The following is a 13,412-nucleotide window of genomic DNA, read 5'->3' on the forward strand; positions in this document are numbered from 1 at the left end:
CCTTTGAGTGACTTTTCTCATCTGGTAAATCCAGGAGATTGTCCTTAAAAGGCCTATAGTTTTGAAGCATGAATAAAGGTCCTGCAACAAATAGAAAGTTTCTATACCCTCAATCTGGACTTATTGGCAAGTGTTATGGCTGAGCAAGTTACCTCATAATTTCCATTACTCTATACTGGTAGGTTATATTCCTATATATATTCCCACCCATCCTGTATTCCCACCGTTATGAGACAATAGGAAAGGTTCTAAATAGTTTGGTGATAATTCCTATCAAATAGACTTCTGAAATTAAAAAAAAAAAAGTATTTTGGTTTTGATTTCTGAAAGTGTGAAGAATTTTAATGTGACACTCAAGGAATATAGGTGACCTTGTTTTAAAAATATATCAAGAGATCATTCTCTTTTCACTTTTCTTTGGAGAGCCACAAGCACATCAATGGCAAATTTAGGGAGCAGTTTTATCTCTGGGAAGCTGAGTTAGACTGTAAATTTGAGACTAAGAATCATGGGATCAGGTTTTTATTAACCCCAGAAAACATTTAATTATCATACTTCATTATTAATTATCTTAAGATATAAGAAAAAAAGAACTTTCTTCATTGAAACTTATACAGTTAAAATGGGTTTTAATTTTTAGCATTGTGACTGCCATTGTATTAATAGATACTTTTAAGATTTATGCTTTAAAGCAATGATTTCATAAAGTCCAAAAATATGATTAAATGCTTATTTTGTGGGCCTATAAGATGGCAGTAAAAGCTATCATACTTCAATAAGAATCCTTTGCTTATGAAGTTGATTTAAAAAAAAAACCTCTTGTATAGGTCAGGGCATGGTCTGACTACAGTTTATCTAAGAAAGAATTAGAGTTATAGTGAATTGTAAACTATATGACAGTGTAAGATGGGGCCCAAAACTCTAATACAAACTTAGGCTGCATTTAAAGACACAATAGTTGCATTGTTCTTCTCCCTGGTCAGACTTTGTCTGTAGTATTGTGTTCAGTTCTGACTATTATATTTTAGAAAGGACAAGCTGGAAAGTAGAATTTAGAAAGTGAAATTTAGAAATGGACAAGCTGGAAAATAGAAAGGATATTTCTGATTTGGTGGCACCCTGTTATGCTTTGCTGACCAGATGGAGATGAGAAGGACTGCACCCATATAAGCTAAATGCCACAATTTCCTTATTGAATATCTTTTCTGTGTTTGGGCAAATAAAACCTTTTTTTATGAACAACACACTGACTTTCAAGTGGCTCATTTCATTCCAGCATTAACCTGAACTAACAGGGTGCTGATATTAGGCTTGCTCTCACCGCTGTCACAAGGATAAAAGGGATTAAGCTTGTTGTTATGCTTTGATCCAGTGGGCAGAATTAGGAGCAGTGGAGAGGCAGGAAGAGATAGAGGCTTGAAAAACTTCGCGACAATTAGAGCCCTCTGCAAGTAGAATATCGTGCCTCAGGATGTGGTGGAAGTCTTAGGAACGCTTTAGACTGTATAAGGAATTCTTGTTCATGTGTTGAGTAGGACCTGCCCTCCAAAGTATCTTCCAGCTCTGGGATCTTGTGCTAAAAGTGGATACAGCAGCTATTTAATATGATCAGTTCATGTTCTTTTCCTGTGACCTTTTGGTATATTAAGAACCAGATTTTAAGGAGACCTCAAAGCATTAAAAAAAAAAAAAATTGTAAGAAAGAAAATGAGAAAGTAGAGCAAGTTGTTTTTTTTTTTTTTTTTTAAATTGAAAAGCAACATTTGTGTATCAGTTGATATTCCTGGCCCTTCTAGTTGTTAATTAAGTCTGGGTAGCAATTCAGTTGATCACCAAATATGACTCTTATTTTATTTTAATTATTTCTAGGAAGACTTTCCACCAAAGTGGTTTTCACCATTTTTGCTATTCTTGGTCTCTTCATTTGTTTCTTTGGACACAGATTCTGGAAAACAGGTAATCTCTACCTTTTAAATATGTTTCTGTGCTCTTTTGAATGTTATTGGTGTCCTATGACCTACATAAATAATATCTCCATGATATTTAACCAAATGTATGAGGCTTTGCCTTTTGCCTTTCCTTAGTACTTAGAATTCTACATTATCCTTTCAAAATAGAAGGTTAGTTTGAAGGGTACCAAGTATTTGTGTGGCCTTATAGAATTCTTTTGGTGGATTTAAAAAAAAATTACTACATTAATGTGAGTTTTGGGGGGACAGTTATTGCATTTTATATTGTATAAATGAGATACCCATTGCAATGTCCAAAAAGTTTTATTTGCTATTGTTTGTACCTGTAAAAATGCAGGCCACTAATGTATTTGTGTCGAGCAAGTTAGAAAATCCACAGTAGAAATGGGATGGTAGGTTTGAGCAGTAAGCTCATCCTGAATCCTTATAAAGTTATTTCCCTAAGGCTATTTTCAACCAAAGAATTAGAGTGAGCTGATAGAACTCAACATATATTAGCACTTTCTTAATTGCTGCCTGATTTACAGTCATATATTCTTGTCATGTCTGAGAAAGAAAAACAATAAGATGAATTTATGATGTGACAAACTGAGAACTTTTCTCATGTGCTGGCAATTATTGCTGAGCCCTTGGCATCTCCAGATATTATTACTAGATTATATATCAAAGTTATACAGGTTTTTGTTTTGTTTTGTTTAATATTTATGTTAAAAATGGGAATAGTATCATTCAGATACCCTTGGATTGAGATACTTCAGTCTTTGGATTGCAGGTTTACTCTTCTTTTTTTAAAATCTTAATTTTTTAATTGATATTTTTTGTTTTACATCACTTATTGCCAAATATAGATTGTAAAGCTCATATTGTACTTTTCCTACTTAATCATCCTTTATAAGAAACTATTGAAAAAAGGGGAAAAAAAGTAAAGCTAACCAACATATCAATCAATTTAACTTCTCTAATTTGTTTTGCATAGATTAATACTAGAATTAAGTTTATAATCTTTGAGTATTGTCAAAGTTGGGAGTGGTTTATGTGTGTGTGTTGGATAGTAAGCTGGGTATCAGGCTCAAATGGTGATAAATCTGTCTTATTCATAGAGTGGATAATAAAAAGATGATTTGTATATACTGGACTTGTTCCCTATTGTCATTATTGTGTCAAAATTTATTATATAGTATCAAATGGCTGATAATTCTCTCAGTTCTGCTTTGCCACATAATACTTTTTTGTTTCTTTGTCACTAAAGGTTCTAATGTGTAGTAACTGGACAACCAAAAGCGTATTGGTAATGAGAAGAAAATGTTGTCTTAAAAATTCACTAATGTAATTAACAGAATATTGAATTGTAATTTCCTCTGTGTTTATTTTTAGAACTATTCTTCATAGGTTTTATCTTTGTGGGATTCTTTTTTTATATATTGATTACAAGATTAACTCTTCTTCAATATGATGGTAAGTTTTTTTTTAATTTTTCTTTTTGTTTTTTCCTGAGTCTTGAAGGGAAATCTTTAGTTAGTTTCCTGGCCTTCTGTTGACTCCTTAATAACCAATCCTCCATTTTTGGCAGAGTGAATGGAGAGCTGCCTTCAGTCAGGGAGACCTGGGTTTGAGCCCATTATTTAACACATGTATATCTATGCTTGTATATCTATGGACAAGTTACTTAGCACTTTAAGATTTTAAATTGCTAGTAGTTGCTTATCTGTGTTGATAGAGGGAGTTCCCAATAGCAGTGAAATCATAGATCTGGACCATCTGGTGTGTTATCTATCCTTCCAAAAATGTAAATGTAGTATGATAACCACCACCACGTTTTAATCCTTGAAGAATAATGCCATGGATAAGCAGGACAGAAAGATAAAGGTTGAACTTCTATACTTAAAAAAGAAAAGTTGTATAAACTAGAGTTCTGCATTTTCGTGTGCATTCCTCTTTTTCTCTCCTATTATATATGTGGAAATGTATGGGGTTTTTTTGGTGTTCAAGTTCAGAATTAAAATAAAATAGAAAATATCACTACCCCTGATAGTGTCAGATTAATGGTTAAAATGTTTACTCTGCTACTTATAGGCTACTACTTCCACAAGTTTTTTTAAAAAAAATTTTATTATTAAAAAAAAAATAACACAACAACCTTCCCATTACCAGTAAAGATAATTTATAACATTTTGTTTGTTTTGCTTTTTTTTTTTTTTTTAAGATTTTGAGTTTCAAATTTTTTCTCTCATCTATCCCCCTCTGAGATGGTAAGCAATTTGATACAGATTATACATGTGCAATCATAAAAACATTTCTATGTAAGTGATGTTGTGAAAGAAGAGACAGATCAAAAGAAAAAAATACATGAAAAAATTAGTATGTTCCAATCTGCATTCAGATTCCTTTCTCTGGATGCTTCCATACCTTTTTATCAGTATAATAAATTCCAGGATGCTTAGGAGAATGAAGAACTTGTTTTTAACCCTTATTTTCCTATGGGTCCAGGGATATGGAAGGTATTATATAGAAATCATGTTTGTCCCATCAAGGTGGAATTATATAAAACACATCCCCAGATTAATCATGCTGTGAATGTTTGTTTTTAGAGGTGACTTTGCCTCATTTATAATGGAACTGCATTTGTTTGTCTTTAGTTCTAGAGTTTTTCTGGATGTTAAAAAATAATTAATAGATTTTTATCACTCTGACCTACTTAGCACCAAACTTGTAGAAAGATTTTCAAGCTCTTATCAGAATCATGATTAACATATCCTGGGGCAGGCTTCTTGGAGATTCCTTCATGAATTGGGCTGACATGTTTTTTGTGGGCTTTTTGAAAGAGACTTGTGACTTTACATTTCACTTTGTCCCAGAGATTAAGGCTGAGTTTGTTTACTTCAAGTCATAACTGCAAATGGAGTATGGGAATTTAAATAAAATGGTTTTTTTTCCTCCTCCTTTGCATAGATCGCCTGGTTTTGACTACAGTTGCCGGAGGCCTTGGTGGAATTCTCTTGGTAATGGTTTGGTGGAGATTTGGTTTGATCCTGGTTTGTATGCTCTGTGTTGGACTAGTACTGGGATTCCTCGTTTCATCAGTGGCTTTCTTTACTCCACTAGGTAGGAGATTCTTTGTATGTTTAGACCCTTTGTTCAAAGAATTATATTTCAAATTAAAAAATAAAATTCAATAAAATACATATTTTAAAGTTAGAAAACTATTCTTAACTTGTACAAATATAGGGATAGATTCCCATTCTCTAGGGAAAGAATTTGTAACCAGTTTCCCAAGTCTCTCTATCACAATCTCCAAAGTCCTATCTTTCTTCACCATTTTAGTCAGGCAGATCTCCTTTCTGTACTTTGCTGCCTTCCAACATATTGTAGCATGCTCCTCCCTGTTTTTGTGCTTGAGTTTCTAATATTTCTCTAGCTTGAAAAGACTTTTCTACATTTGATTGATTTTTAAATCCCCATTCACAGCTCTTCCTCTCCTCTGAACTGCTGTGACATTTATGATGCAGCCTCAGTGCTCAATACTTGATTCCATTATTGCCTTAATTCACTGTTATTTTGTAAGCATTAATCCTGTTCTACTTCTTTGACTATATATATATTTTTTTTGGGGGGGGGGTATACACATACACACAAACACACACACATGGTTTCTCCCTTGATAGCATGTAAGCTCCTGTTGAACACAGAGATGCCTTTTTTTGCTCTATGTTTCTTCAAATATTTGTTATACATAGATGCATAACAAATGGTTGGTAATAGCTTTACATTGTTGCTTTAAAATTTTTTAAATTTATTTCATTAAATATTTCCCAATTACATGGAAATTTTTTTTAACACTCATTTTAAAAAATTTTGAGTTCCAAATTCCCTCCTTCCTGCCCCTCCTCTATCTTTAAGAAGGCAAACAATTTGTTTTAATTATTTAATTTACATTATGTGTATGTGTGTGTATATATATCATTATACATGTGAAGTTATACAGTACATATTTCCATATGAACATTATACAATTATATTATATATTTATAATTGTACATGTGAAGTTATATAGTACATATTTTCATATGAACCATGTTGCAAAAAAAAAAACCCCACAACACAAATAAAACATTAAAAGCACCGAAAGTAAAAAGAAGTGTGCTTTAATCTGCATTTAGAATTCACCAGTTCTGTCTTCAGAGTTGGATAGCATTTTTCATCCTGAATCCTTTGGAACTGTCTTGAATTGTTGCCTTGATCAGAGGAGCTGATTACAGTTGATTATCCTTACAAAAATTGCTGTTACTGTGTACAGAATTCTCCTGGTTTTGCTTATTTTACTTTGCATCAGTTCATATAAGTCTTCTCAGGTTTTTCTGAAATCATCCTGTTCTTCATTTTTTGTAACATAACGCTTTTCCATTACAACCATATGCCAAAATTTTGTTTAGTCTCTTCCCAATTGATGGATATACCTCAATTTCCAATTTTTTGTCATTACAGAAAAAGATGTTCTAAATATTTTTGTACAAATAGGTCCTTTTCCCTTTGACTTCTCTGGAATCCAGAGATGATTTTATATTGTTAAGCTTATTATATTTGTACCAGCTATTATGAACACAAAGTAGAAGCTCTTATCAGTATTTCTTGGTGGTATTAAAAAAAACAAACAAACCACAAAATACCAAAGTTTATATAAAAAGTTCATTTCAGCAGACACTAAGTATTTAATAGGAAGAAAGTACTGTGCTAAGCATTTATAATCTAATAAGGGCAGAACACACTCGTGTAGATAGCATTTTTATGAATGTGTATTATGTTGTGCATTTAGAGGGGTAAGGTGGCTATTAATTACCAAGGTGAAGATTTAAGGCTGACATCCTGGAAGAAAGGCATTTCCATTGAAAATTTTTTTTAATTTATTGATTTTTTAAAAATTAAAAAAAATTTATTGATTTTTAATACACACTACTTCATGAATCATGTTAGGAGAGAAAAATCAGAACAAAAGGGAAAAACCATGGGAGAAAAAAAATTAAAAAGAAGTGAAAATAGCATGTGTTGCTTCACATTCAATCTCTATAGTTCTTTTTCTGGATGCATATGGTATTTTCTGTCCAAAGTCTATTGGGATTACCTTGGATCACTGAACCATTGAGAAGAACCAAGTCTTTCATAGTTGATCTTTGCACATTCTTGCTGTTACTGTGTACATGTATTCCTTGTTTTGCTTGTTTCATTCAGCATCAGTTCATGTAAATCTCTCTAGGCCTTTCTAAAGTCAGTTGTTCATCATTTTTATAAAACAACAATACTCCATTACCTTTATATACAAGGGATAAGTAATTTTTTATGCACTTAGAACATCTAAAAATATCTTGGAGAGGAATGTTTAATACTATTTTCCTTTCCTTTCCCAATGCCAAAGAAAATGGCTGCTTGTCTTCAGACTCTGGAGATTTATCTTCCTGCTGCTGTTTCTCCTTCTTACAAAAAACCCCACACATTTCTTATGACATTTAGTAGCTTGGTAGGAAGTGTCTTGAAAATTAGCTTGGTATTTTGAAGACACATATTCCACTGACTCATGTATGAAAATTTGGTTTCAACAGTTTTCATTGTAGGATGTTTTTGGAATATACTTTTATTCTGTTAATGTTAGATCCACTTTAGTGAAAGTTAATAGCTAAATACAGTACCAATAATAGCATCACTTAATGAGGTCCATATATTTGTATGTGTATATAATTGTGTACATGTAGACCTTATAAGGTAAAGAAATAATTTATCAGCTTTTTAACTTTTTACACTTTTCCAAAAATCTGTAAATGTGATGTCCATAACTTTCAGTTGTAGCATTGTATAAAGAGCTAAAGTATATTTCCTTTATGTTGAGAAAATTAAATTTCACACGGATCTTTGTGATTATTGATTTTCTTTTCTTTTCCAGGAGAGTTGAAGATTTTTCATGATGATGCTGTGTTCTGGGTGGCTTTTTCTTGTATGGCCATTTCAATTCCAATAGTTTTCATAGGTTGCCTAAGAATTGTAAGTATGTCAAAATGGATTTTTATTCTTTAAGTGGTTCTAGACATTGCTGTTCTTAGTACTAAAGTAATAAATACTTGTTTTAAAAAGGAAGGAGAATATTTTGAAGATATAAAGTGAAATGATTTTGATGAGAAAGAAAAAAGGGGTACTGATTCTGTGTGTGTGTGTGTGTGTGTGTGTGTGTGTGTGTGTGTGTGTGTACTGATCCTATTTGAAGGGTTGCCTCAGATCATTGTAGGTTTCCTTTCACTTGAGGTCTCTAGATGAGTTTGATAATCATTTTCAAGTATTTTTGTAAAGGTAATTTTGGGGGCAGCTAAAAAGCTCAGTCTATAGAGTGCTGGAAGAATCAGGAAAACTCATCTGACTGAGTTCTGAGTGTGTGACCCTGGGCAAGTCACTTAACCCTCTTTGCCTTAGTCTTCTCATCTGTAAAAAGAGTTGGAGAAGGAAATGACAAAATGTTCCAATATCTTTGCCAAGAAAATCCCCAGTAGGGTCATGAAGAGTTGAAAGTGACTGAATATCAACAATTTTTAGTGAAATATAGGTCAGACTTGAAGGCCTTCAAGAACCTTCCAATTTTTCGAAATTCTATGGCTTACTAACATAATATAACCAAGTAAGTATGAGCATGTAAGCAGTTTGTAAAGTGGATTAAACATTTTAGCTCAATCTGTTATGGTGACAGTAACCTTTATGGAAATCTCAAGTTTCCTACAGTGATTCTTGATGGATTGGACAAGACCCTTTCTTTAGCTCTCAGTAACACTTGATTGAGATCAATGGTCTTTTAGAGATTGGGGTCTAACGTTGTTTTTCACATCATCTCTTGTAGTTGAACATACTGGCTTGTGGGATTACTGGCTCCTATTCTGTGGTTTTAGCCATTGACAGCTATTTTTATACCAGCCTTTCATACATCACTTTGAATGTACTTAAGAGAGCAGTCAATACCAATTTCAACAGAGCTTATACCAACGTGCCTTTTCAAACTAATGGTAAGTATCTAAAGGAACTAGTAGTGTGGTCAGTTGGGAATGTCTATAAGCTGTCCCAAAAATCTTAAGGTAGTGTGAAGTTGAAGTATTTGTTTCTAATTATCTCAAAACTAACCACAAGAAAATACTCACTGAAGTGAAACTCCTCCATTTTCAAACAGCCTGTTTATAATAAAAGTTTAACATTAAGGTCTGGAAAACACTTAATTTTAAAGCTTACTGTTGACAGTAACTTTTGGCATTGAGGAAGAAAGTGTTTAAATTAAATTAAAGGATTTAAATAAAAAGGTGGGTTCTAGTTTGAGCAAATTTTCATAGTAGTGAATGGATTTCTTGCCCTCTATTCCTAACACCCCTCATTAAGATCTATGACACATAGTAAATGCTCAGGACATTAATTTGTTGAATTAACCATTGGTGGTGTTTCTGAGCATAGGGATAGCCTGATTTATTTTTCCATGGACTCCCTTGCTTCACTCCTGGTATTAATGTTAGACCACAGGAATAGATAGTTGGTACATTGTTATATATCAGAAACAGCTAGATAGTGCAATAGAGAACTGGGCCTGGAATTAGGAAGACTCAACTTCATAAATTCAACTCTGTCCTCAGATACTTCTTAGCTGTATGGGCCTGGGCAAGTCACTTAATTCTGTTTGCCTCAGTTTTTTCATCTGTAAAAATGAGCTGGAAGAGGAAACTGCAATCCACTCCAGGATCTTTGTCAAGAAAACTCCAAAACAGGACCATAAGAGTGCTAGTTGGAATCAGGATTACCTGAATTCAAAATGTAGTTGTGTGACCTTAGTCAAGTCACTTGGATTCTGTCTCAATTTTCTCGTCTGCAAAAATGAGGATAATAATAATATCTACCTCTTGGAGTTGTGAAATTTAAAAAGAAATAATATTTATCAAGTATTAGATCAATTTTAAAGTGCTACTTCAATTCCTCTGCTTGGCTCCTTTGTACTACAGGGTATAGACACAATTAGGATCTATCTAATTTTCTAAGGCACTAGCAGTAGTAAACTTTATCAGTCCTCTCTCTTCCCTAGCTTGCCTTTAGAAGGGCCTGAGAACCTGAGAAATGGAATGGAGAGATTTAATAATGAAAGAGAATTGAATGGGAGACTTTAATAGCTGTTCCATAAATAGTTTTGGAAGCAATATCCATGTTACAAACATTTCCTACCATTTCCATCCTCACCACACTTTCATGTAATTCCTTCATTTCAAATGACAAGAAATTATGATAAACAACAATGTGACTCAGTTACTCTCAGTTTGCTTTTATCTACTCACAAGGGACGAAAAAGACTTAATGACAGGGACCTATTTTCCCATTCAGTTAGATAACAATAAAAGTGATTGAAAAAGAGGTAGCACCTAATACTTGCTCTCAGTGTATGCAAAATGTCTCCTAAGAAATTATGTCCTTGTGACTGATCATCTTAGTAGCCATATATCAAAAGATGACTAAATTAGTGCATTATGTAACAATAGTAATAGTTAACATTGCCATAGCAAGTACTATGTGCTAGGTACTGTACTAAAGGCTTTCTAATTCTCATTTCATCCATTTGAATCTGGGAGGTAAGTGCAATTATTATCCTCATTTTTATGAATAGGTAAACTGAATTTTAAGTCTGTTGGATTTTGAAAGATGAATTTCAACTGTATCTCTTTTAACTTTGTAGACTTTATTATTCTGGCAATCTGGGGAATGTTGGCAGTGAGTGGAATTACATTACAGATCCGGAGAGAGAGGGGACGACCATTTTTCCCTCCCCATCCATATAAAATGTGGAAGAGAGCGAGAGAGCGCAGAGTCACCAACATTCTGGATCCCAGCTACCATGTTCGTCCACTGAAAGAGAGACTTTATAGTAAATTAGCACAGTTTAAGCAGTTATTTCAAGAGGAGGAGACCACGGGAGAACGAACCCCTTTGCTGCTGTGATGGAGGAGATGCCCTCTCATTGCTTCCTTTTCATCCAAAGGACCAAATCTGCACGAACATTTGAAGCAATGCTTGGCATTTATGGTGCTATGCCTTGATTGCTTAGAAACCCATAGTGTCTGGAGGTCAGGCAGCAAATACTGCCTCCATTATGGAATTAACCTGTGTCAATCTCCTTGTGTTTGTTAACAAGGCTTGACATGCCTTCAGGACATTCTCATGATAAAGCATCCTTCAGAAGCAGTTACACTTTTGTCTAAATATTGTTGAGGAGGGTGTCTATGGAGATAGGAGTGGATGGCAGGAAATGTCTGTGGATTGTAGGGAAGCATTTTCCCATTTTAAATTATCTGAAAAGAAAGCTTTTAATTTAATGTTCAACTTAATCCATTAAATATGGAAGGAAAAGTACATGGGCTGGTAGCATTACGGGGAGTAGAGAAATATTTGTTAAAGCCCATTGTCATTTCATTATTGAAATCCCTTCATATTTCTCCCTACCCCTTAAAATGTTTTGTCTAATTTGTGGTGTTCTATGCAAATCTTAGACTGAATCTGTATTAGTGGTTGCTGGAGGTCTAGAGACCCGACAGTATACCCACTGTCGGTATACTGAGAGGACTTTGAATTTTAGAGAATATATAAAGATGAGGAATGACTCACAAGAGCTGACCAGTAATGGAGAGTGATATTTGTCATTTTCTCTTTCTCATTGGACTGTATGATGGAAAAGGCAAACTTTATTTTTTTGGCTTAAAGTAGAATAATTATCTCTGACGTTTCAACTGACTGAAAAGTGGTAAAAATTTATAAATGAAGGTTGGTTACTAAGTTTCAAAATCCAAATAAATGACCACTCTCACCTTTTCAAGGCCATTTCCAGCATAACACTAAAAACTTTTAACAAATGTTGTTTGAGAATAGGTAGGTTGTATTTTTCTTTTAGAAAAAAATTTACACTTATTAACTTCCACTCTGTCCCCCCCTTTTAAAAACAAAATCAAGTGTTTTTTTATATTGTGACTTATTAAATGGTGCTGGCATGATATAAAAAACTTGCCTGACAGTTTCTTCCTCAAGACTCTTGTTATCTTGGTGGTTGAAAATGAATTTATTGGAGAGGATGGTAAAATGCAATGACACACTAACCAACTTTTAATTTTATTTCTTTGTCATCCTAGAGGCATTTTTTTCCCTCACTACAATAAAATGTTGTGTCCTGGACTGCTTATTTCAGCAGGTCTCTTTTCCCAGTTTTGCCATAATAATGGACAGGAAACTGGTTCACCAGGATGAAATTATATATGGATTAAGCATTGATGCTTAAAGCAGTGCAGCTTTCATAGTCTCATCTTTGTGATATTTGGAATTTGTTTATTATTGTACAAATTTTGTTTTTAATCTTTAAAAATTGTCTTGGAAAACATAAATGACTTTTTGTTCTAATTGCCTCTGCTGCCCAATGTCATCATTTTCTTTCACACTTCCTAACCCCCATTCCTATGGCCTGTGGGGTTTAAATGAATCTCATTGAAATATATAATTCTGAAATTATATCATTCCTGATAACATTTTAACACTTGGAAAACCCTTCCTTTCCCCCTTTTTTTACATTAAGCATGGGGCCTATGCCTACAAGATGCATTTCCACTTCTTAAATTTATTTTAAAGTCTAGATTGGTTGCTTACTAGGGACTGTAAGGATAGGGCATTCAAATAAAGAAGAAAACACAATTTGTTTAACTTTTCAAATTGTCATACTATTTTGTGAGTAATCAGAAGCAGAAATTTGTCTCTCCTTTTTTATATAATAAATACATGTTTCTGAAAACCTTTCTCCAGGCTATTAATCTTATCTGTAGTTCAATTTTTAGAAGAAAAAAAAATAGTATAAAGCTTGTTTCTTATTTAAATGTGAAATTTGCTATCTGAATTCTTATCCTCCTATGGAAAGTCTAAATTAGAGAATTTATTAAAAATTTAAGTACATTTGGTACTATACATAGTAGATCAGTATGCTCTAAGATGTTTTAGAGTTCTTTTATTTCAATTTATACAAATAGCACTTAAGATTTTTCTAAGTAAATTGATAAAAAAAAGCCTTTTTTTTTTGCCTCTTTTCATCTAAAGTATAAAAACTAGTTTTTGTCTCATCAATGTATGATTTTTTAAAAAAAATAAATTTAGATTTTTTGATAAATAGGAAACCTTTGCAAAGAATATTATAGGTCGAGTACATTTTTTCCAGTATATATCTTTAGGAGGGGCAATCTTGAAAATAGTGCCAAGTTTGGAATTATTTTGAAATAGGGTCTCTTGTCATATATGATATTATTCCTCCCCTCCCCCCTGCAGTATATGTATTTAGGAATTACGATGACATTGAAAATAGTGTCGTTTGAAATTATTTTTAAAATAGGATCTCATCATATGATTTTTTTTTTGATAAAT

The 13,412-nt window shown here is 33.2% G+C and overlaps 1 protein-coding gene across 1 annotated transcript in view; it reads left to right on the forward strand.

Annotated features, from left to right (window-relative positions):
- The window catches only part of TM7SF3 (transmembrane 7 superfamily member 3), a 40,741-nt gene extending 27,949 nt beyond the window's left edge, over positions 1–12,792 (forward strand). The window contains exons 7-12 of the mRNA XM_051961963.1: positions 1,870–1,956; positions 3,345–3,425; positions 4,920–5,072; positions 7,900–7,997; positions 8,839–9,001; positions 10,699–12,792. Coding sequence (XP_051817923.1) covers positions 1,870–1,956; positions 3,345–3,425; positions 4,920–5,072; positions 7,900–7,997; positions 8,839–9,001; positions 10,699–10,961 — 845 coding nt within the window. The 3' untranslated portion in view covers positions 10,962–12,792. The remainder of the gene's footprint in view (positions 1–1,869; positions 1,957–3,344; positions 3,426–4,919; positions 5,073–7,899; positions 7,998–8,838; positions 9,002–10,698) is intronic.
- Positions 12,793–13,412: the final 620 nt, after the last annotated feature.

The sequence above is a fragment of the Antechinus flavipes genome, chromosome 5 (assembly GCF_016432865.1).
Source record: "Antechinus flavipes isolate AdamAnt ecotype Samford, QLD, Australia chromosome 5, AdamAnt_v2, whole genome shotgun sequence".
NCBI classification, from domain to species: Eukaryota; Metazoa; Chordata; class Mammalia; order Dasyuromorphia; family Dasyuridae; genus Antechinus; species Antechinus flavipes.